This window comes from Giraffa tippelskirchi, chromosome 7, assembly GCF_054371585.1.
Source record: "Giraffa tippelskirchi isolate mGirTip1 chromosome 7, T2T-mGirTip1v1.2.pri, whole genome shotgun sequence".
Classification (NCBI taxonomy): domain Eukaryota; kingdom Metazoa; phylum Chordata; class Mammalia; order Artiodactyla; family Giraffidae; genus Giraffa; species Giraffa tippelskirchi.
Genome location: NC_137281.1, coordinates 26,423,222 through 26,445,626, shown reverse-complemented (window position 1 = coordinate 26,445,626; position 22,405 = coordinate 26,423,222). Strand labels below are relative to the sequence as shown.

Below are 22,405 nucleotides of genomic sequence, written 5' to 3'. Positions count from 1 at the left end.
CTTGGAGCCTTATTGTTCTTTTTAAAAGGCCCGATCTATTTCTTTTTTATATCAAATAATTAGAAATAATATATATTAAGCTTTGAATGAATACTTGTGGTTTGTAATCAGAAGTGGACAAAATGAGAAGGGAGAGTCAGGAGAAAGGGAGAAGAAGGGCAAGAAGTAGGAGGAACGGAGAACTCAGCAAAGGAAGAGGGCTAGCTTACAGGTAATTCTTCTGGACAAGGGCCTGCTTCCTTGGTTTTCCAGTCTCTCTTGCCCTTTAGAACACTCTCCCCAGAGAAGTTCAGGAAATCGGGAGGTAACTTGTTACAATACAAATCCTGTCCATCCTTTCGTTTCACACCCTTCCAACAGTTCGCAGTCGCTGTCATAATAAAATCACAAATCTTTTTAAGTTGGCCTGGTTTGGTTATCTTTCTGAGCTTCGGCCATTCTGTCTCTTTAAGGGCGGAGCCTAGCTCCTGCTTGCCTCAGGGCGTTACAGGCTGGCGCCCAGGGAACGAACCAGCAGCTTCTCCCTACCCAAGCTTTGGTGGATTTTTTAAGTTGGTTTTTTTTTTACGTTACACAACTTTGGGGGTCGTAGTTCCCGGAACAGGGATGCGACACGTACCCTATGCAGTGGAAGCAGAGTCTTAACCAGTGGCCCACCAGAGAAGTCCCTCATGGATTTTTTTCTTCCGGGGCCTCCGCCTCAGAATTCTTCCTATCTTGTTCATTTTTTTGGAGCGTTTATTTCTGTGATTAGACATCCGTTAGCGTGCATTCACATCTATTATCCAAGTCCGACTCTCAGTCCCTCTGGGTCGACTTGGTTCCTACATGATTTCCAACTCCGTGCACTGTGTTCTGCACACAGTAGGCACCCAGTGATGACTATAAGTGATCATTGGTCAGTAAGTGAGTCAACGCAAGCAGCGTCTAAGTCGGTGGGAGTCTCCATCGCAGACAAAGAGGCTCCTGAGGCCCCGGTGGGACGTTAAGGCCCTTCCCCCCCTCCCCCGCAGGAATGCCGCGAACAGAGCGGCTCAGGGTTGTGGGACCGCTTCCGGCGTACAGCACAACCTAATCCGAATCCTGATCAGCTTGCAACCCGACCTTTCCCTTAGGCGGCGCTCCAGGCCGCAGCCGCCAACTTTAGCGCAAGGCATTGCGGGATTTGTAGTTTCCCTGGGCACATGCCCAGAGCGCACGCGCGCTGCACAGGCGCGCGCCGCCCGACCCCCTTCAGGATTCCAGGTCTTGCGAAGGGCTCTCCAAGCGACAGAGCTCCAACCGAATACGCCTCTCTAGTCCTCCAAGGGTGAGCCGGGTAGGGGAAGAGTCCGCTGTACGTGGCTCGTCGCCGTGCACTGGAAAGCGGCCGGAATAAGCGCGCCCCCGCTCCGGAAGTGAGCGGCTTCTGGCGCAGTGCATTGTGGGGGGCGTAGTCCTCCTCCTAGGCGGTCCTTCGCGGCGTCCCCGGGGCCCACTCCGGAGCGCAGGCGGGCAGCTGGACCGGCGGCGCGGCGCGGGCCGGCGGGAGGCGTATTCTGGGCACGGGGCGCTGAGTTAGGCCGGCCGTGCCAGGCGGCAGTAGTGGGAGGCCGCCCAAGGCCTCGCGCGGCGCCGCCCGTCGAGGGGCGGGCGGCGGCAGACAGACCCGACCGTCGAAAAGCTGAGGAGGCCGGTGGGCCGGGTCGGGCCGCGCGGCGCAGCCATGCCTGGATTTACGTGCTGCGTGCCGGGCTGCTACAACAACTCGCACCGGGACAAGGCGTTGCACTTCTACACGTTTCCCAAGGACGCTGAGCTGCGGCGCCTCTGGCTCAAGAATGTGTCCCGTGCCGGCGTCAGCGGGTGCTTCTCCACCTTCCAGCCCACCACGGGCCACCGTCTCTGCAGCGTTCACTTCCAGGGCGGCCGCAAAACCTACACTGTGCGGGTCCCCACCATCTTCCCACTGCGCGGCGTCAACGAGCGCAAAGTAGCACGCAGACCCGCGGGGGCCGCAGCCGCCCGCCGCAGGCAGCAGCAGCAGCAGCAGCAGCAACAACAACAGCAACAACAGCAGCAGCAGCAGCAGCAGCCGTCGCCGTCCGCTTCCACTGCCCAGACCAGCCAGCTGCAGCCTAACCTGGTATCTGCTTCTGCGGCTGTGCTCCTCACCCTTCAGGCCGCTGTAGACAGCAGCCAGGCTCCAGGATCCGTGCCGCCGGCGCCCACCACTCCCACGGGAGAAGACGTTAAGCCCATCGACCTGACGGTGCAAGTGGAGTTCGCGGCCGCAGAGGGCGCAGCCGCCGCCGCCGCTGCGTCGGAGCTAGAGGCTGCTACAGCAGGGCTGGAGGCCGCCGAGTGCCCCATGGGCCCACAGTTGGTGGTGGTGGGCGAAGAGGGCTTCCCTGATACTGGCTCCGATCATTCGTACTCCTTGTCGTCAGGCACCACGGAGGAGGAGCTCTTGCGCAAGCTGAACGAGCAGCGGGACATCCTGGCGCTGATGGAGGTGAAGATGAAGGAGATGAAGGGCAGCATCCGTCACCTGCGTCTCACCGAGGCCAAGCTCCGCGAAGAACTTCGCGAGAAGGATCGGCTGCTGGCCATGGCTGTCATCCGCAAGAAGCACGGAATGTAAACGAGTCCCATTTTGGCCCTCCGGACTCCCAGATCCCTGCCAGCTTAGAGGGACCTGAGGCCACCGTTGTTGAACTCCCTCATACTCCTGGGGCACTGTTTGACAGTACTGAGACTTAGGGCAGCTGGACTCTCTTGCTGGTGACCTAGTACCCTCTCGTTTCCTCCTGAAGCAACGTCCTGAAGTCTGAGACTGCACTGGGGACACCAGCAATTATGACTTTGTCTACCCATCCACACTTTCACTCCCTAACCCCAAGTTTATATTGCAGGTTCTGGTTAAGCAGAGGCTTCAGAACCACTGAACTTGAAACTTATCCCATAGGGATGCAGGTGGGATGCTGGAGGACTATGGCTTTGGGAAGACAACACCTTGAGTTTGGTTGGCAATCAGAGACAACTCTTCTGTGTGTAGTGATAAGAGATCCAAGTAACATCAGTTCTACTTTTTTGTGCTTTTCCTTCCCAGGTGCAGCCTGTGATTCTGATGGGGACTGGCAGATCTGTGCCTTGGCTTCCTAGGACCTCCCTTCCAGGAGGCCATCTACAAGGGGATCTAGGTGACCTGTTGATGGAAATCCAGCCTGCCAGGGACTTAGGTCTATCCTGTTATGTTTGCTACTGGTTACAAATTCTATTTTCTGTACAATTAGTCAGACTAAAGTTTTCACTGTGTTTGTTTGGCAAAACGAATTAAACAGAAAGTAAGGTTTTTATTTGGGTCTCGCCATTTTATTTTTATAAGGACTCAGCTAAGGATCCTTGAAACATCGGGAGATGGACTTCCTGATAGGCCTCCCCCCTTCTCCGCCTTGGTCTCAAGGACCAGGCTGACCTTGGGAGTACAGCTGCTACGGTGACCAGGTTTCTTCATAAAGGGGCCCTAACCCTCATAAGGTCTTCGCAGAGTTCCAACTCATCCTGAAGAGTTTGGAAATTGCACCGAATGGTCCTGGTTTGTCCATGGGTTAGCTCCCTGTGTGCTTTCAACTGGGGGAAGAAGCAACTGAGAACTAAGCTGAATTGTGGCTCTTCCCTAGGGGTTTTGAATTCCTTAAGAATTTTCAGCTGGAATTGAATTTTGCTCACTAGTCTCCCCTTAGGCCTAGTACAGTGTCTGGCACACATGGGCATGCAGTTACTTAAATCAGTGAAGACCACAGCTGGAGCCAGCCATGGATTCTTACAGGGAATATGGATACCTTTGACCTTGGTGCACTTTGATTGTGAAGGAGGTGGAGCCTCAGAGGAATTTAAAGATGAGTTGGGATTTGTCATCTCGACTCATTTTCTTGGCTGTTAGCCTCTTTATTTAGACTGCATGTTGTAGTGACAAGGTGACATTTTTATCTGTGGCTCCAAGTCATTTAGCTCAAAGCTAGCAACAAATGCCTTTAAAGCTAGCAGTGTTTAACATGGGTATTGGGGCACAAATGATACTTACTGGGCTCCATAAAACATGATTCTTTCCTCTGTAACTTATGGGAAAAGCCACTTACCTGGGGGCTTTCCCTGTAGTTTCGAACTGGAGTGACTCTAAAATATCCCTCCAGTCTCTGCTCTCCTTCTGGCCCCTTGGCATTGACCTGAGAAACAAGTGTCTGTTGAGGAGGAGGGGTGGGGGATAGGTTGTGCAGGTGCCTAGTTGAGGAAGGGACTGTATCTCTCCCTTCCTGGGGTTAGTTCTTGCTGGTCATAAGGTGGTGGAAGCACAGCAGTACCCTTCCAGGCCAGCAGGGACTGTAGCCCTTTATGGGCAGGTGTTGGGTCACTCACTCAGCTGTCCCCACCTGCCTTCATTAGGAGTGAGGATTTTCCCAGGCTCCAGCCATACTCCTTAGTGTTTCCTTTAGCTCCTGTTTGCTGAAGGGATTTAAGACTTTCAACTTTGGGTCTCTTGAACCTCTCAGCAGCACTCCCAGGACAGAGTGCGAAGAGCCATACTGGTCAGGATTCGCTAGTGTCTGGATGTGATGAGCACACAACCTCTGGGGTGTTTTATCTTCTAGAGGGAGGACAGCTCAGAGCAAGGGAGGCCCTAGATACACCACAAGCAGGGCAATGCAGTCTCCCTGACTAATAAAAGAAGAATCTAGACAGATCTGGGATATAATGAACAGAAGCCTGGTCTGGTCTTACCAGCCATCCCCAGGTGGAGGGGTGGGGGTGATGGTGAGGATCTGTGAAGGTATAAAATTTCTGGACGAACAGGAGTACTGAGAGATCTCTGACTAGGAGAAACCTTGTCTCTATAAACTTAACCTGTGGTCCCCCGTTTTAGCTGCAGAGCATTTCCCCAGCAGGCCTGACCGAGACACACCTTACTTCAAATGTTTGTGTTACCCAGGAAACGACAACGAAAATGGGTGTTGCAAGACAAGGGTAATGGGCGGGAGGGAGATTATGGACAATTTAATCACTTAAATCACAGGGAAGGCTTGGGCGCGTCAGTTATTTATCTTTTTTCATTAATAAAACCAAGATACTCTTAGCTGCCCTGCCTGATGCAAAACAACAAGAACAACAACAAAAAAAAACTTGTGAGAATGCTTTGTACACCCTACCTGCGGAAATCTAGTAAGAGTAACCTTGCTTCCAGCCCAGGAAAGCCTCGCTTGCTTGAAACCAGCTTTGGGTCCAACTTGCACCCAGCAGGGCGCAAAAATGTTGGGACAACAGAAGCTGTTGGGTTCCGCCCCGGGTGGCCTTAGAGCTCCACTCGGAAAAGCCGCAAGGGCGGCCACAGCACCAAAGGGGAGGGGGGTTTGCGAGCGGAAACAGCTCAGGGGCCCAGGGAGGGGCGGCTAGGCCAGTTTGAGAACAGGCCGCGCTCCCACGGAGGCGGGGCCAACACCGAAAGGCCGCGAAAGCTGGGCGGGGCCGGACCAGCCGGGACTTGGCGACAACCGAGGCCTGACCCCAGCCTGGCGCCAAGCTCGGGTATTCCAGAGGCTTCCGCTAGACCACAATTCTCAGGGGCTCGCCCCGGCAGCCTCCCTCCCTGACTTAGCCTCACCTCCCGCGCTGCGGGCCGTGTCTGGGCCTCGGTGCACAGGACGTCGGGAATGGTAGTTTTCTCCTAGCGCACCTATACCAGAAAAGGGCACGAGGAGGACTGCGTTTCCCAGAGTGCAGCGGGGTGGCAAGGGAAGGCAGGGGGGAAGGGACAGTCGGTCGCAGACCGCGCTGGGTTGCCGCCGCCGCTGCTGCCGCCATCGTGCCAGCCCCTCTGGTGAGTGTCGGGGCTAGCGCGCCGGGGCGGGGGCTGGGCCGCAGGAGCTGTGCTCCGGGTCGCCTGGAGCTTCTGCTGCAAGTCCCCAGGCGGCCCCTCCCCTACCCCCCCCTCCGGCGGCCCCAAAGCCGCGCGGGGCCGGGGCCATGTGTCGCGCGCGGCTCCGCCTCCCGCCGGTCCTCTGAGGCGGCGGCCGGGGGAACACAGAGGAAGCCAGGAACCTATTTGTGGCGTACCGTGCAGGTGGCGGGTACTCCGGACCGCTCCGAGGCCAGGCCTTTTTCTCTGGTCTGGACCACCCAGATGGGGCACTCTGGGCCCCGCCCCGTCTGGCCTAGCCAGGCCTGCCGGAGTCCCGCAAACTGCAGGCAGGCTAGCGGGCGGACCCCATCCCCACGTCCTGCCGCCAGCCCGCCAAGGATCCGGGGATGGGTAGACACCACCCAGCCCGTTCCGGAGTCAGCATTGGGTAAGGGCGCCCGCGTGCAGCAGCCCTACCCTCCTCCGGTTCTGAACCACAGCTCGGCTAGGATGTAGGTGAGCGCTCACTTGATTGTTTGCCGGCTGAGAGTGCACGAAACCTATCTCCCATTCCGGAACTCATGCGTAGGTTCTGCGTGGAGGGCAGAGTCCGGGAATCTGGCGCGGGAGGGGGTTCCACGTGGGACTTAACCCCCGGCAGCCTTGGAGAATTTGGCCTGATGAGACGAGGCGGCTCCGGACTCGTAGGCTCAGCCCCCGCCCTTCTTTCTGTCAGTGACCAGACCTCAGCCGTGGGTGGGTTGGCCGGCTGTGTTAGTGGAGGGAGAGAGGGAGGAAGCCAAAGAGGTGAAGCTGAATATGTGAGCCTCCAACACATTGTTAGATATCTTCAGTACAGCCTAATGCTCCCATCTGCTGCTCCCAGAGTCGTCTGCCCTTCTCCCATAGAGGAGGAGGATTCCATGAGGATGGTAACAATAAGGTGGGGTTTGATGGAGGGGAAGGTACAATCCAGGTCTGAGGTCGGCGAGCCTAGTGCCAAACGAGGCTGGGCTGCAAGCGACAATGAGGGAGGGGCACATTTGGGCTGTGAGGCCCTACTGAAGCCTGGGTGGCAGAACTAGGGCTGGCGACTGCAGAAAGTCAGGCTTCCCTCTTGCTTGCTCACTCTCTAACATCTGAGCGACCTCTGAATAGGCAGAAAGCTGGTTGGGCCTTGGGAAATTGCCTTTAATGAAGGCATTGGGTCTTCACTGAGTTCTGGAGGAAGGGGAATAGCTAGCCATAGAGTGGTCCTCAGGCTGGCTTTGTGAAGGCGCTTCCTGACTGAGTGATGATAAATTAAGGGACGAGTCCAGAGAAGACCATGGGATATGGGGAAAAGACAGTTTGTCAAGCCTTGAATTCTCTGACCCAATGCAGCTAATGAGCCACAGTTCTCCCAGGTACTAAAGAAGCACCCAAGTCTTTGCACACCTGGCCTCAGCAGCAGGCAGGTCTCTTAAGGAGAGTTGAGTTAAGCCCATGATGCACCACCCTTGGAATTTTTTTTTTTTTTTCCCTTTTCTTGATTATCTCCCCAGGTTGTATTTTTCTGGTCATTGAACTCAAGCCTTGGAATTTTTTCTGCAGTTGCATTCTTCATGATTAAGGAGGATAGGCAAGGGTCTGTCTAGATCTCCTCACCCAGGCCTGCTTTCTCTTTCTTCTAGTCCACATCCTGCCCTACGAGTGTGAACTAGTCAGGTTCATTCAGCAGGCTCAGGAGAGGCCTGGTTTGCCAGTGGAGGTGGGCAACAAGGAGGGGCTACCCACAGGATACACGTAGGATCAGTGTGATTGGATGTCTTCATGCCATAAGCAGTTGTTTCAAAATCTTGAAATTATCTGGATTGCTTCTTTCTAGGCCACTGGTGTCAGATGAGTTAGGCTTTATGGCTATGGATTAGTTCACAGATTCCAAAGCCCTAGGTGACTTGATCACAAGGGTTTTCTTTGAGGTAAAAATGCTGTTGTTCCTTCTCATAGGTTACCTGGGAGGAGGAGGGATTCAGGTCCCTCCCTCTCATTCCACACCTTAAGTTCCGTATAACTTCTGTGTCTGGGGTCAATCATCTAGCCATTGCTACGCAGCCTGACCCCCATAAGTCCTCGACCTTTCTGGAATTTGGCAAGCTGTCCACGTCTCAGAGCTCAGAGATAAGAGGAGAACTCCGAGGTTGTCCACAATCAGTATGCACCCTCTCTAGTCTTGTATGGCTGACTTGGGAGGTGGGGCCTGGCCTGAGACAGTCAGGATATGGCTCCGTAATAAAGGGTCAGGCTGTGAGGAGACTGGGTTCTCAACCAGCTCAAAACTAGGTCCGTTGGTGACATGGAACTCACCTCTCTGAGCCACGTTTCACTGTACTCTGACTTTCCAACTGGTGGGTTGGGATGGAAAGAATGATTTACATGAAAGAATGCTTAAATTTTAGGATTGGAAGGCACCTTATATCAAAAAAATCTAGAATCCCTTTACTGAGGCATTAGTATCTTGCTTGAAATTGTTTTTTTCTCTTTTCTCACCAATGATGCATTTTACTAGCCACCATTCTTGCGGCCCTTTCTGTATGTCAGGCTCTGGGCAGAAGCTGGAGGTAGAATAATGAGTTCCTACCAAGTTCCGGTGCTGGGGAAAGGAGGTCACAGTAGTCAGGGAGACAGAATGTTGCTATTATGTATTGAGATCTAAGTTGAAGAGACCCACAAGGGACTCTTGGCCCTTTGCAAGAGATGGGGGGGGGGGCTTTTGAGTGATAAAGCACCAAAGAGTAAAGGCTTTTAGTGAGCCCACTCTCCTCTCCAGTGCCTGAAGAAACCATGGAGCAAGGTATCCCTCAGGATGCTAGGCCCAGGAAGGTCTGGGATCCCTTGAGCAACTTGGTCGTCACCACTCCAAATTGCTATTGTTGTTGAGTCTGGATAGATCTTCTGTCACCAGCTCCTCGTCCCTCAGAGGTCTCTGCTGGGTGTTCTCCCAGTACCTGAGAATCTCACCAGCATTTTGTGGTCCATGACCTCCTTCCCTGCCTGAACCTGGCTTGGTGCCTTCTACCTCTTTGACTGAGACCCTTTCAGGTCACTTATTCAAGTGCCCAGTGCTCTTGGAATGATATCTATCAGGACATCTTCCCAGAGTGAAACAGGCACCCTCCCCAGAAGTGAAAGGGAGTAACAGTCCTTTTGGAGATTGGGGAGTGGATCCAAAAAGTTCTCCACAGGGTGGACATTGAATGTTAGGCAGGATTTCTGTGGACGGCTTGAGCTGAACCTCCTGATGGGCCTGTTTTTAAAGTTAGTATTTTTTTTTCTTATGGGCCATGAGAATGTTTGTGTGTGGGGGGTTGGGTTTGAGTGGTATTGGAGAAGAATTGAGAGTCCTTTGGACTACTAGGAGATCAAACCAGTCAGTCCTAAAGGAAATCAACCCTAAATATTCATTGGAAGGACTGATGCTGAAGCTAAAGCTCCAGTACTTTGGCCACCTGATGTGAAGAGCCGACTAATTGGAAAAGACCCTGATGCTAGGAAAGATAGAGGGCAGAAGGAGAAGGGAACAGCAGAGGATGAGATGGTTAGACAGCATCACAGACTCAAAGACATGAATTTGGGTACACTCCTGGAGATAGTGAAGGACGGGAGCTTGGCGTGCTGCAGTCCATGGGGTTGCAAAGAGTCAGACACCAGTTAGCAACTGAACAACAACGCCTTCCCCAATTTTGAGATTTTGTGATTTCTTGCTTTGACCACATATGGCAGGAGTTCCTGAAGACTTCCTAAGGGAGGTGCTAGCGTGTGGGTTATCCCTTCAGTGGCTCCAGGAGTGACCGATGCTGCTGGTCAGCACCCGTACCACCAGGTCTGTGTGGCACCATCTCCATTCTCACTCTGTCAGCTGAAATGTGTCTTCCTAGGAGGAATCATTTGTTCAGGTCTGACTGTGACTCAGGAAGGTGCCCAGGGAAGAGGGACACAAGAGGACCGAGGTTGGCCCTTCTTACTACCCTGGGCCTTTATTTATTGCTGGTACCTGCTATATCCCAACTCCTTAAGCCCTCAGGCTGGAGAAGGGTCTACCCTGGCGAAGGAGAACCTCCTCTCATGAGAGAAATGTGTCCAAGGAACCTGGGAACTGAGGGTAGTTTGCCTCAGTAAACGGGGAATTCAGAAATGTTTGTTTCCTAAAGCCTCAGGTACTCCATCAGAGCCACTGGGTCTCTCCAGGGCAGAAACTGCAGCCCCCTGGAAGGACATCTGTATAGAGACATTGGTTCCACTTTCAGAGGTGGTTCAGGCCCAGGTCAATGCAGGGTCTCATTTGTAGGTTGAACACCTGCTGTGACAGGCTGAGCATGCACTTAAAGGGTTGCCCTTCTGACAGGCATAGAGCTTACCGATTTCAAAGGGGAAGAAAAGGCCTGGGCTCCATTCTTCGTTTTTCCATTTATGCTTCCTACTACTTGACATGGGCTCTCAACTGTTCCAGTCCAGGCCAATTTTGTAGACATTTTCATGCTGGCTATGCCGCAGTGGCCTTGCGTGGTCTTGAATTCTTAACCTCTCAAGAGTCTTGGTTTCATCTACAAAGTTACAGTAATCATACCAGCTTTACAGAGCTGAGAAGCTGGAATGAGAGAACACGTGTATTTAATAACTGTTTGGTTTACAGGGGTTTGACTGATCGTACATGAAGCAGCAAGTTCATGAATGGGAACTGTCTAGGACAGGGCCCCAGAGATGCCTGAACCACCTAGGAAGAAAGGGGGTTACTCAGGAACTGAGTATGGGCAGAGCAGAGAGACTAGAATGCAGATCTCAGGATTCAGCTTCTGGGCCAACCAGGGCAACCTGAAGCCTCTAGAGCCCTATCCAAATTGAAGAGGAGAAGGCCCTTAGCGTGCCGGGGGCAGCAGACCTTGGCTGATTTCTCTCCCAACTTCAGGCAAGTGAGTGGTGAACGAGGCTGTTGCCAGCCCTGGGTCAAGGCTGTTCCTTAGTGTGGTATCCTACAGGAGGCTGAGATTACTCTCCTTCTTCCCAGCTCTTGACCCAGTGTTCACCTCGTACCTGCCAGCTGAGTCCTGCTTTACATCCACAGTTGATTACCCCTAACATCCTCATAATTACTGATGAAGACAGGGTCAGAGGATCCTGCCATGAGGGAGAGAAGCAGGCTAGCGGCCAGGCCTTTGACAGTGTGGTCCTGTACCTCTTCAGCCATAGTTGTCCCTCAGGTGATCAGAACCTTGGGAATTGGGGTAGGAGGGAGGGGCCAAGCACCACTTAACACACACCTCAGACAGATGGCTGGGTGGAAGGCAAAGGATTGTTTCCTGACAAATTGGACAGAAAGTGTGGGTGGAGGTGAAGTGGGTCACCTGGCCACTTAAATTGAACACGGTTTTCCCAGAACACACTTCTCCAGAGGAGAGGGCCTAGGTGAGGCACCTTGCAGACAGGGACAGGGGTGCCCCAGTCAGAGAGAGGGACCATTAACAAATATGTAATTGTGACAATCTCATGCAGTGACAAGTGCTAAGAAGATGAAGCAGGATGATGAAATGAGTAACCGGGAGGCCACTTTAGACTGAATGGTCAGGGAAGGTGTCTATGAGGAGGTGACCTTTGAGTGGACACATGTGTGACAAGGAGCCAGACACATGAAGGAAGGAGGATCTGGATACATCTAGGAGGGAGGAGGATCCAAGTAGAAGGATGAACAGTTGCAGAGCCCTCCAGTGAGAACAGGCTCAAGATGTTCCAGAAATAGGAAAATGCCCAGAGTGGCTGCAGAGGATGGGGAGGAGTGGGTGGCTGGAGATGAGGTTGGATAGCTGAGAGGCCAGGTCACCCAGGGCCTTGAAGGCCGGATAAATGGTTGAGATTTTATCAGTGGAGAATGGGAAGGCTGCTGCACAGGAAACACAGCACTCCTCAGATCAGTGTCTTCCCTTCTGGTTGCAGCCCACAGCCTTCCCTCTCACTCTGTTTAGTCCATGCCTGTGCTCTAGGTTTAAGCCAAAGTTGCCTGTCAGTTCTACCTGTCCGAGTCCTTCCCAGCCTCTGCTTCAGGGCTCTTGAGGCCTAGCAGACAGTAGGTGTGAAGGTCGTAGTACTGAGTTGGTGCTGAGTTCAAGGATCCCACTATAAGCTTGCACATCTGGTGTTCCTTGTGGGCCTCAGTGATACACCGTCCAACATGAACATCCTTCTGTTTGTAAGTGTGGAGTTAGTAATGAATGTCCTCTTCCTCTTTCTCATCACTCTCTCGCCCCTAGTCCTGCTCCAGATCCAGCTAGGCCCACATTTATCTCTGCTTCGCTGAGATGGCGGAATGGGATTGTGACTTTGAAGGTTTAGGAAAAGCGTGAGATCATCCCCCATGAAAACGTCCATTGTTTAGTGTGGCAGTCTGCCTAGTGCCTTTGTTTGGAGGCAGAAGCCCTGGTTCAAGCCTGTCTTGCCCCTTTCGGAAAAAGCCAAGGTTAAAGATCAGGGCTTCAGCCCTACCGTGTCATCCGTTTTTATCTCCAGACCAGTCGTCACTGGGAATCTTGGCCCCAGGGCCCACTAAGCCTGGCTCCATCCAGCTCCACCATTTATTAGGCTCGTGACCTTGAGCAAATTTAGCTGACCTTGCTGGGCCTTGTTTTGCTCATCTCTAACGTGGGAGTTGACGCACAGAGTGTTAGAACAAAATATTTATTTTTTTTTATTTTTTTATTTTTTTTTTAAAACCAGCATCAGCTTAGAGAAACAGACACTTTTGATTCTTTTTTTTTTTAAGTTTTTTTTCAGTATTTATTTATTTGCGCCAAGTCTTAGTCACAGCATGTGGGATCTAGTTCCCTGACCAGGGATTGAACCTGGATCCCCTGCATTGGAAGCACAGAGTTCTAGCCACTGGACCACCAGGGAAGTCCCTAGAACAAAATATTTAAAGCCATGAGCACATTTCTACACTGAATACGCATTAGTGAAAACGAGACATCAGCTGGACACTACTGTTTAAGTTTCAAAATACTGGAAACGCTGACCCAGAATTTGAGGAGCAAAATGAAGGGTTTTTCTGTTACCCAGTGGGATCTCCTGGGCCAGAGCTTTTAACCTGATGTGTATGACAGCCTCAGGGACTGTAACGACTTGAAGTCATTGACAAGACTGGGGCATCTCTGCCTCTGTGTGGATTGATTGGGAGCGGGCCGCAGTGTACAAGACATTCTTAGAGAGTCTTTGCACCCACAGAGACCTAAGGGTCAGTGAAGGCTGATGCTCAGTGGGTGAGGTCACCGAGATCATTTCTGCTCCTCGAGGAGCCTGGCCTCAGTCAGCCTGAGTGAAGCAGGAGGCGGTGGTCAGCGGCCCTCTCGGAAGAGCTGTAGGAGAAGCTGTCATGAAGGTCAGTCCCCAGTCTCACACAAGGCTGCCCGTCAGCCTTGGCATTGTGTTTCTTTCCAGGCTATTCTTTCCACAGTAAATATATTAGAAGCAAGGCCAGGGCTGGCTGGCCATCCTGGGGAACCCCCAGCCCAGCCCACCCCTCCCCTGTGTCCCATGGGGATGGGAGGTGGCCCCTGCACCCTGCTGCTTTTTCTAGGCTCAAGAATACCGCCTCCCAACTACAGGGTGAAAGCTTTGTGGAAGATGTGGAGTCAGAAACTGGAAGTCCCATAGTTTGCTGCACTCTGTGCTAGAAGATTGAGGGGGTGGGATGGGATGTGGCAAGAACCACATGGGAACACTGACACCCAGAGCCACAGTGGAGTGGGCCCTGGTGTGCTGATCCGGGGTTGCACGTGGGGTTGGGGGTCAACAGTTGAGTCTGCAAAGGAAGACCCAGATGGGAGGCATCTGACGGTGACGTGAGGGGAGGACGAGCATCCCAGCGGGAGGACTCACCTGTGCAAAAACCCCAGGAGCAAACACTCTCAAGTTCTGGTGTGTTTAGGTGCAGTGCTGGATCGAGGCAGGAGAGAAACGGCTGAGGAGTTAGGGACAGGTGTGGATCGTCACCTGTGGGCCTTGGGTGTTTGACCTTGAACCCAAGGGTGAGGGGCTTATAGGGGAGGGACATGACCAGTCTTGTGGCTTAGAACTCAAGATGCAGAATTAGCAGAAAATAAGCAGTGGCCTTGACCAGAGAACTCAGGATCAGCACTGATGTACTGGGCAAGTTGGGGCCACAGGCTGAACCTTGGTTTTCCCACCTGTAAAGTGGGCTGACAGTGAAATTGACCACATGTCCACATGATTACTACGTAGAGATAAACACATCAGGCTCGAGCAGGCCTCAAACAAGGTTGCTTTGGGCTTCAGCGGCACCACTTGACATCTCTAAAGCAAAGTCTTCAATCCACACAGCTTTGAAGGTTCCTGCTCACCCTTTTTGGGAGCCCCTAATCAGTCCTGTCCCTCAGGAGAGCTCTGCCCTGCCCCCTCCACCCAGCCAAAGGGCTCTTCTGTCCCTTTATCCCTCCAACCTCATTACTGCACCTCTGCTTCTGCCAAGTCGTTTTTGTGTTAGAAACTTATCACACCATTAAGAACAATGTTGAAAAAGGAAAAAACACCTCACTTCCATCACCTCAGTGTCCCACCACATGGCGCCACTTTTCTTTGGATAGCTTCTGATCTTACTTCCCCTTACCCTCCATCTCCTGCTTCCCGGTTTCCTGCCCTTATCTCTTCTTGTATCCCCAGGCATGTGCTCATGTTGTTTCTCCTGACTGGCACACTCCTCCAAGACCTGCCCTGAGGGCTGCTGAGGACAGAGGGCGAGATCGCCCTAGTTCATTCCTCCGGCTTCCCCCTGCCCCAGAGGTCTTGGGGGTCTCAGCAGGGCATCTTGGGGGAATGATGTGTGAGTGTGATGTAGTGGGGTTGGGCCACGATGGGTGAGCCAAGCTCAGTGAGTCGTCTGGCGGAAGGGGCAGAGATGCACAATGCCGGGCTCTGTCATGCCTCCGGTGACCCGAGTTTGCATGTGGTGCTGTCACAGTCTGACCCCTTGAGAACGTGACCAGGACAGAGCAGCTGAGAGCAGCTGTGCATCCTATGTTTTTCCCACTTGTTGATCTGTTTCTTGGCAGAGAGCAAGCTGAGACACTCCTTGTCCCAAGCAGGCACAGCTGGGCCCAAGCTTTCTCCTCTGCTTCTTTTAGACTTTCCTGGACATTTAGTCATCCCAGCACTGTGCTGCTATTTTTAGTGCCACCACCTCCTAGGGAACCTAAAATAAAGCTGGCTCAGCTTCCTGGCCCCTGATTGGCTGGAGTGTTGGTCACAGGCTGGGAGATTGGCTGAATTGGGAATAAGCTACTACCCACTTCCACTGTCCTTCCTCTGGTTCCTCTGGCCTAGGGTGAGGTCATAGGGACCAGAGTAAACCAGCACTAACCAGGCTGAGTCAAGAGCTTTACTAGGTTCCCTTAGTGAGACCCCACTGGCAACAGCAGGGTTCCACTCCCTTATAAAGAAGGGGGCTGAGGCCCTCAGAACAGCAGTGACTTGCATCAGATGCCACCACTGCCAGTGGTTGTTTGCCATGGTCAAACCCACCTCCTTACAGCTTTGGTTCAGAGTCCTGTTATTAGGAGAGAGTGGGTGGGTTCCTGTGCAGTCAGAAACAGCTGTAGAACAACACAGGTCTGCTGTCATGGATCCTGCAGCAAGATGCACTCCACTTTACCCAGGAGGGGCCTACCAAAGCCTGAGCGGCTCTTTCGTCTGGGTCTTGGATTTTTCATCTAGCAGCCTTGGATCCCTGATATGGGGGGGGGGGGCGCGGTGCGGCGGCTCCCCTCTTGCTCGGAGACCAGAGAGGGGCAGCCCTTCTGATAGAGCCAGTGCTGGGATGGGGTGTAGAGACATGACTTATTTTCCCCTCCCAACCTTCATTTGCCCTCCCAGCATTTCTGTTGTCACCTGTGATCCTCTGAACTCATGGTCCCAGCTCTGCAGTTGGTAGATGTGTAACCCCTATCAGTGGTGAAATGATGTCATGTGGCCTCAAAGAAATAAACTTCCCCCTTAAGACGAAGTGAGGGAGGGTCACTTGCTGTCTTTGTTGCAAGTGGGACCTTGGGGAACCATTTCTCCCCACTGTCACTGGGTTTTCTACCTGCCAGTAAGGCCCTGGGGTAGTATTAAGGGCCCGAGTGCTGCAATAGAAGACACTTGACTCACAGACATCAGTTCCTGACCTGCAAAGTGGGAAGAATAGCAGTAACTGGCTGTGCAGGTTGTTGAGAGGATTAAATGAAAAGAAATGGGGAGAGTGCTTAGCTCCTCCTCAAAAGCTCATCCTCTGTAGTACTTGCTCTGACCTTCCTTTGTTGGGGCTCCACCCTCAGGACCCATCCTTCTCTGATCCTGGCACCAGGAGAGTCTGAGTTGTCCACCTCTGGGCTCCCTGCACTTGTCTGTATTGAGGGATTGCTTATTAGTTCCCTGGGTCCTCTCTGTGTTCTCCGGGAGAACAGTCCTCAGCAAAGCACTGCCTGCTCAAGGAGGTCTGAGAGGGGTGGGGTCAGTGAAGAGACTGACTACCTGCTGCTTCCACGGTACCAATGCTTCCCTCCCTGTCTTGCTGGACTTACAGGTCTCAACGAGGCCGGGTGACGCTCCAGAATGGGAGACAAGCCAATTTGGGAGCAGATTGGATCCAGCTTCATTCAACATTACTACCAGTTATTTGATAATGACAGAACTCAACTAGGCGCAATTTATGTAAGTCTTTAGCACCAAAATGGGATTCCAGGGGGTCAATTCAGATGTGGGGCCAGTGCCTCCAGTTCACAAGTTCTGGCACCCCTCACTGGATTGGCTGAGCCCTTTTATCTGAGCTGCTCTCCACAGGGTAGGGGGCTTAAGGCCTAGCCCAGCTCCCCGGGCCACATGGGCCTTTCTGTCATCTGCATGAGTGGGATTCTTAGGTGCTGTAGTGGATCTACATGAGTGGTACCATAGGCAGCATGTTCTGGGCTCGCCCTTCCATGGTCCTGGGAGTGCCTCTGCTCCAGACCAGGCAGTGGCCAACAGAGGCTAGGGCTTCTGGTGCCCCCTGGAGGCAGCAGCTGTAAGAAGTGTCATTGCACCTCAGATCGCTCCTGGAGGCCCCAGGTCCAGTGTCCTTTGAAGAGCTAAAAGCCCCTGAATGCTCATGGGAGGTGGGTGTTTCTTGAGAAACCCTTCTGTGTAGGCATTTTTTACTGCTATGTTAGTGATGTTCATATACACCAAGAGTTACTTGTATTCGACCCTCCCCAAAATAGAAGTGTGATTGATCAAGCCACGCCTAGCAGGTCTGCCCAGGATAGAAGTGATAGGAGTCATCACGCACAGCCTTGCAGCCTGATGGGCTGTGGGCAAACTCCTCTGTCTTCCTCAAAAAGTCAGGGCCAGTTCAGACATTTTGAAGAAAAGAAAGGGATTTTAGCGGTGGAAGGCCAGATCCGGCCCGGGTAATTGATGATCATTATCACAGGTAGAGGGTTTTAAAAACTCAAACTGGTCTGACTGGGATCTTTGGCACTTCTGTCTTGTTGCTTTTGAAATCAAAGCAGATCTGACCCAGAGAAGAGTTAGCAAGGTCTTTAAGGAGTACTTTATCTATGTCGTTTTACATAAAGCTCAGCACATGTTCCCTTTAAACATCAGGAAACAGATTAAGGGGGAGAATAAAAAACTAGTTTGCCTAATGTCAGAGCTGCTAAGTAGCAGAGGCACTTTTGAGCTCTGCCCCCAGAGGGTATGGTAGGTAAGATGGGGCGGGGAGGCAGTGAAGCTGTGGGTTACACGTTGATGGTTGGGAGGATCCCAGGAGAGGCCTTGTCAGCCTCCATCCCTCCCTGACCCCATGGGAAGGGCCTCTGTGGAACTGACTCTGGGCTCTAGAGATGGTGTTGAACATAGATGTTTCCAAGTTCTTTCTTTCTTTCTTTTTTTTCTTCCAAGTTATTTCTGATGATTATTCTGGGACTGGTGCTGACTGCCCACACAACAGGATGGTTTTTGACTGAGCCTTGGCCACATATGGCCAGCCTGGAGCTCATCCATATCAAAGGCCATACAACTTCTTGGATAAAAAGTGGGAGATGAGCTTATTTATTAATAAGTTTGTATTTTGTTACATAGTTTTTCAGAGCTTGGGCTCTGCGATGTTGGGGTGTAATTAAAGTTGTTAATTGTCTGAAGTTTGGAAGTTACCCTCATCTCCCTTCTTTACAGACAGGGAAACTAAGACATGGACTCATGTTCCCCAAGCAGGACCCTTTGTGGGGTCTTTTCAGGGTCTCAGAGATATTCCTTGTGCTCTGAAGCTCTGACCCCAGATTTCCTGGATTTCAGATTGATGCGTCATGCCTTACGTGGGAAGGACAGCAATTCCAGGGGAAAGCTGCCATTGTGGAGAAATTGTCTGTAAGTAAGGGCTAGGGCTGGGCTGCAGTCAGCTCCTTCCCCACCCTGCTGGTCACAGCCCACCACCTATTTTTTCTCTTGCAGAGCCTTCCATTCCAGAAAATCCAGCACAGCATCACGGCGCAGGACCATCAGCCCACACCAGACAGCTGCATCATCAGCATGGTTGTGGGCCAGCTCAAGGTAATGGTGCAGCTGCCTTGCAGCACCACTGTCCTGCTCCTCAGGGACACCCAGACAAGTAATGCCTAGAGCTTTGTAGCTCGGTACTCTAGCCATCAGCCACACAGGGTGATTTTTAAATTGCATGAAGTAAAATAAAATAAAATTAAAACATAATTCCTCAGTTGCATTAGTCAGATTTCAAGTGCTCAGAGTTATTCATGGCTGCCTGTTGGACAGCACTAACCTAAAACATTTCTGTTATTGCAACAAGTCCTGTTGGAGATCGCTGGTATAGAGCCTTCTTGGAAAAGGGACAGAGAGGTACAGGAACAGGATAGGGCTGTGATTCCAGCCACTGGGCCTTTGTACTGCCCCCAAGCTGTAGGGGAGCCTTCTGCAGGCAGCTGACCCTGAACTGGAGTCCATGCTACCACTCCGCAAGCTGGCTGCTGGATCTTCCACCTGCTGAACAAAGCAGATTTTTGGAACTCCTGCTTCTCTTTGCATTTCTAGTTCCACTTCGCAAGACCTGTTAACCTTCAAAGCTTTCCTGTGGTCCTTTGGTGCCTCTGCCCGTCCACCCCCCCCCCCTTTCCAGGAACTCCTACTTGTTATACTCTAATAGACTGAAGGCAGATTCTTTTTTTTTTTTTTTTAATATATTTTATTTATTTATTCATGGCTGCACTGGGTCTTCGTTGCTGTGCCTCAGCTTTCTCTAGTTGCTCCTCAGCATGTGGGATCTTCCCAGACCAGGGATTGAACCCATGTCCCCTGCATTGGCAGGCGGATTCTCAACCACTGGACCACCAGGGAAGTCCTGAAGACAGATTCTTGATTTCCAAAAAGCCTCTCCTCCTTCCCAAAGCAGGACAGATGAGCTGCCCCTTAACCAGGTTCTGGCCTCCTGGGCATGTGGCATCATGGTCCCCAGAATATCAGACCCACATGCTTTCCCTTAGGCTAGGCAGGGCTTCCTGAGTCCAATACAAGGGGTGGGGGTGGGGCCCTCTAGGCCTCCCCAGTGGACCTGGATGGACCTGCCTTCTGGCCTGGTTTTTCCTGTCAGTTTCTCCTGCCTGTCCAAGATACCCTGCCCAGAGAGTGTGCTCAGATAAGCCTTGGGAGTGAGGAGGTCTTTTCTAGAGTCTCAGGGCACACTTTCCCAGGCTGGGGTCAGTAAGCAGTGCCTCTTTCCACCTGGCTCCAAGTTCTTTCTGGTGTTTCTGTCCAACCCCCAAAAGACTGATTTGCCTCCTTGCTGATAATAATTCCTGGAAAAAACAGTGATGTTAGAAACACAGCTGGTTAATTAGGCTTCTACCTCAACTAGGCCTCATCCAGGTGTTCTGCAGTTTGGGTGGATGTCTCTCACCCTTCTTTTTTTGTTGCAAATATACGTTACATGACAAGAAACACTGATAGGGATGTATTAGTTTTTTTTTCTCTGTAGAGCTGTAATTGGTGTGAGTTTGGTTTTGAGCCTTTTCTCATGTACAGAGTCATTATTAGTATCTTCTCATGGCTGGACTAACATAATCAGACACTAAGACTGTTTAGTTTTTAGACTACCATGAGTTACATGATAAGCGCCGCAGAACTCTTTCAGATTGGTCACTTTTGCCCAGAAACGTGGACTCAGAGGCACTATGTTCTCTGCTATATTTCTGTAGCTAACTGGTGAGTTGTTCTGCAGTTTAAGTGTACATAGCACTTGAGCTGCCATCTCAAGTCCCCTTTGTGCCAAGTTCAATGTTACATACATTATGTCGGTTCACAATCACTAGTACTTCTGGGCTCTCCTAGGATTTGTGTCCAAGATAGAAGGGCCTGATTGCAAAGTCAGCATTCTCCTCCAACTGAACACTCTTCCTGTTCCTTGGCCAACTTAACTGAACTGTTTTCTCTCTCCTCACAGGCCGATGAAGACCCCATCATGGGGTTCCACCAGATGTTCCTATTAAAGAACATCAACGATGCTTGGGTTTGCACCAATGACATGTTCAGGCTTGCCCTGCACAACTTCGGCTGACCTCCTCCCAGCCAGGCACTCATGCTGTTTCCTCCTCCCTCCTCTTCCCGATACTATTCACACTCCTCCAGATGCTCCAAATATCATTCACAAACGAGCAGGGCCGTGGTGGGCGCGGGCGCAGTGCGCTGCTGCTACCGAGGTGTTGTGCATGATGTTTGGACGCTAGACTAGTTGCATCTGACAGGAGAAGTTTGTGTTGTACCAGCGCATGCCTTGGAAAGACTTAAGTAATGCAAAAGGTTGTCTTTTTTTTTTTTTTTTTTAATCTACTGACAAGTTGCTCTAGTAACCCAAAGAAGTGAAGGAGAAAGCAGCTGCCTCACCGCCCAGATATTGATTTGTTCAGATGTTTCAATGCCTCATGATACAATAAAACCACGAAAATTTTCTTAACAGTTTAAATTGTTTGAATTAGTTGAATAGTGGGCTGGGCATCCATAACTACCCTGCCTCATTGGCTCTCTCATGTCCCACCGTCCCACCTCTACGCCCACTCAGCAATACCTGTTACAAGGAGAAAACACCGAAGCAGCACTCTGAGCTCAGACAGCACTCTGAACTCGCTTCTAGAAGCCCTGTAGGGCATAGTGTTCCCTCCACCTGGCCTTGGGAAAGTGAGCTGCAGACAGGGACAGCTCAGGTCTGACCAGAAGATTCCCTTGAAGCCTCAGCAGTCAGTTCTGACATCTCCTGTGACCTCTACACTGGCTAGGGTTAGGGCTCTAATGACAGGTGAGATGATGCAGAATCCCACCGAAGATTGAAAAGCCTGGGCAAAAATGGCCCAATAGGTTCAGGCCCTCTGGACTGAGGGCTCAGCAGGACCAAGTATGAGCAGGCATTTGAGGGAGAAGGGCCTGTTCTAGCCATAGCAGGGTCAGTATCACATCCAGCATGCCCCATAAATCCCAGGCCAAGCAGAGGGCAGCTCTGATCCTGTACCATCTGCTTTGGATGTCACTACCAGAAGGGGAGTGCCTCAGACAGACAGTCTCCAATGCCTATAGAGCCAGGCCCGGTTGGGTTGGATTATAGATTTAAAACTATGAAAGAAAGCACTCTTGAGTTTGAGGGATTCAGGTTGTAGGATTTCTCACGCCTGAGACCTCTGCAAGGCATCTCTAGGCCTTCTATTCCCTCCCTGACCACAAACACAACCTCACACTACTATCCTCAAATCCCAGGAAATCTCAGCTGTTGGGGCAGTTTCTGCTCCTTAGTTTTGGGGATAGACTTTGCATAGTATCAAAACAAATCCAGCCCTTTATCCCTGAGACCTTGGTGGTATAAAACTGGTGGCAAGGTGGCAACCACAGGCCAGAACCAAACCCAGGATTTGGTCTGGTGCCCTGTTTGAGGTTTAAGGATTGGTGAGGGCACCACAGCTTTCTTTGCCTGACATGCACAGCCCCCTTCCCTCCTGCACTCTGGATGGAAGCCAAGGACTTCCTCAGACCCCCACTGGTAGCCTAGCGGCACTGGGCACTGGGCTGGATGGTGTGCTGTTTGAAATAACAGCATACTCAGGAGGTTTCAGTGGGACTAATTTCTTGGCTGCTCTGTATTTGGGGGATAGAGGTTGGGGAGAGAGGTAGAAACCTGCTGCCTCTTAAACCACCCTGTATAAAATTTGCAATACAGCTTTTCCATGTACCTGTGCCTGAAATGTCTGCAATAAAGAAGTGTTTGTAAACCATGGTTTCTTTCTTTTTGCCTGACAGTGCAAGGTCATGCAGGGGGATACTGGGAGACATTAGGGAACAAGGTGATATTTGTGGTGGGACCATCTCCTCCGCCCTTGCAATTGCTGGGTCCATGAATTCACAAGTCCCTTCAGACCTTCCCAAGTGGCTCAGTGGTAAAGAACCCGCCTGCCAATGCAGGTAGATACAGGAGACAGGTTTGAT

At 51.7% G+C, this 22,405-nt stretch overlaps 2 protein-coding genes and 1 non-coding gene across 9 annotated transcripts; 2 read left to right on the top strand and 1 right to left on the bottom strand.

The window, feature by feature from the left end:
* The first annotated feature begins 1,447 nt into the window (after positions 1-1,447).
* On the top strand, positions 1,448-3,338 carry THAP11 (THAP domain containing 11). The gene has a single exon (XM_081513106.1). It carries the CDS (start codon positions 1,706-1,708, stop codon positions 2,621-2,623), a length of 918 nt encoding a protein of 305 aa, XP_081369232.1. The 5' UTR covers positions 1,448-1,705; the 3' UTR covers positions 2,624-3,338.
* A 2,462-nt stretch (positions 3,339-5,800) lies between these two features.
* On the top strand, positions 5,801-22,191 carry NUTF2 (nuclear transport factor 2). Of its 7 annotated transcripts, XM_081513121.1 has the most exons (7): positions 8,549-9,172; positions 9,638-9,737; positions 13,124-13,277; positions 16,479-16,606; positions 18,227-18,298; positions 18,383-18,481; positions 20,382-22,191. In XM_081513121.1, the coding sequence occupies exons 4-7, from the start codon at positions 16,508-16,510 to the stop codon at positions 20,493-20,495; spliced, it is 384 nt and encodes a 127-aa protein (XP_081369247.1). In that variant the 5' UTR covers positions 8,549-9,172; positions 9,638-9,737; positions 13,124-13,277; positions 16,479-16,507; the 3' UTR covers positions 20,496-22,191. The 7 variants fall into 7 exon arrangements, with proteins under 7 accessions (XP_081369243.1, XP_081369241.1, XP_081369242.1 ...); XM_081513117.1 differs by lacking the exons at positions 8,549-9,172; positions 9,638-9,737 and adding an exon at positions 5,801-5,854; XM_081513118.1 differs by lacking the exon at positions 9,638-9,737 and having other exon boundaries at positions 8,549-8,708.
* On the bottom strand, positions 12,724-12,796 carry TRNAG-UCC (transfer RNA glycine (anticodon UCC)). Its single transcript has one exon. It is a non-coding gene; the product is annotated as a tRNA-Gly (tRNA).
* Positions 22,192-22,405: the final 214 nt, after the last annotated feature.

Coding starts and splice junctions, on each gene's coding strand:
- THAP11 (XM_081513106.1), top strand. CDS start 1,706: ATGCCTGGATTTACGTGCTGCGTGCCGGGCTGCTACAACAACTCGCAC.
- NUTF2 (XM_081513115.1), top strand. CDS start 16,508: ATGGGAGACAAGCCAATTTGGGAGCAGATTGGATCCAGCTTCATTCAA. Junction 16,607..18,226: donor CTCAACTAGGCGCAATTTAT/GTAAGTCTTTAG, acceptor CCTGGATTTCAG/ATTGATGCGTCATGCCTTAC. Junction 18,299..18,382: donor CCATTGTGGAGAAATTGTCT/GTAAGTAAGGGC, acceptor TTTCTCTTGCAG/AGCCTTCCATTCCAGAAAAT.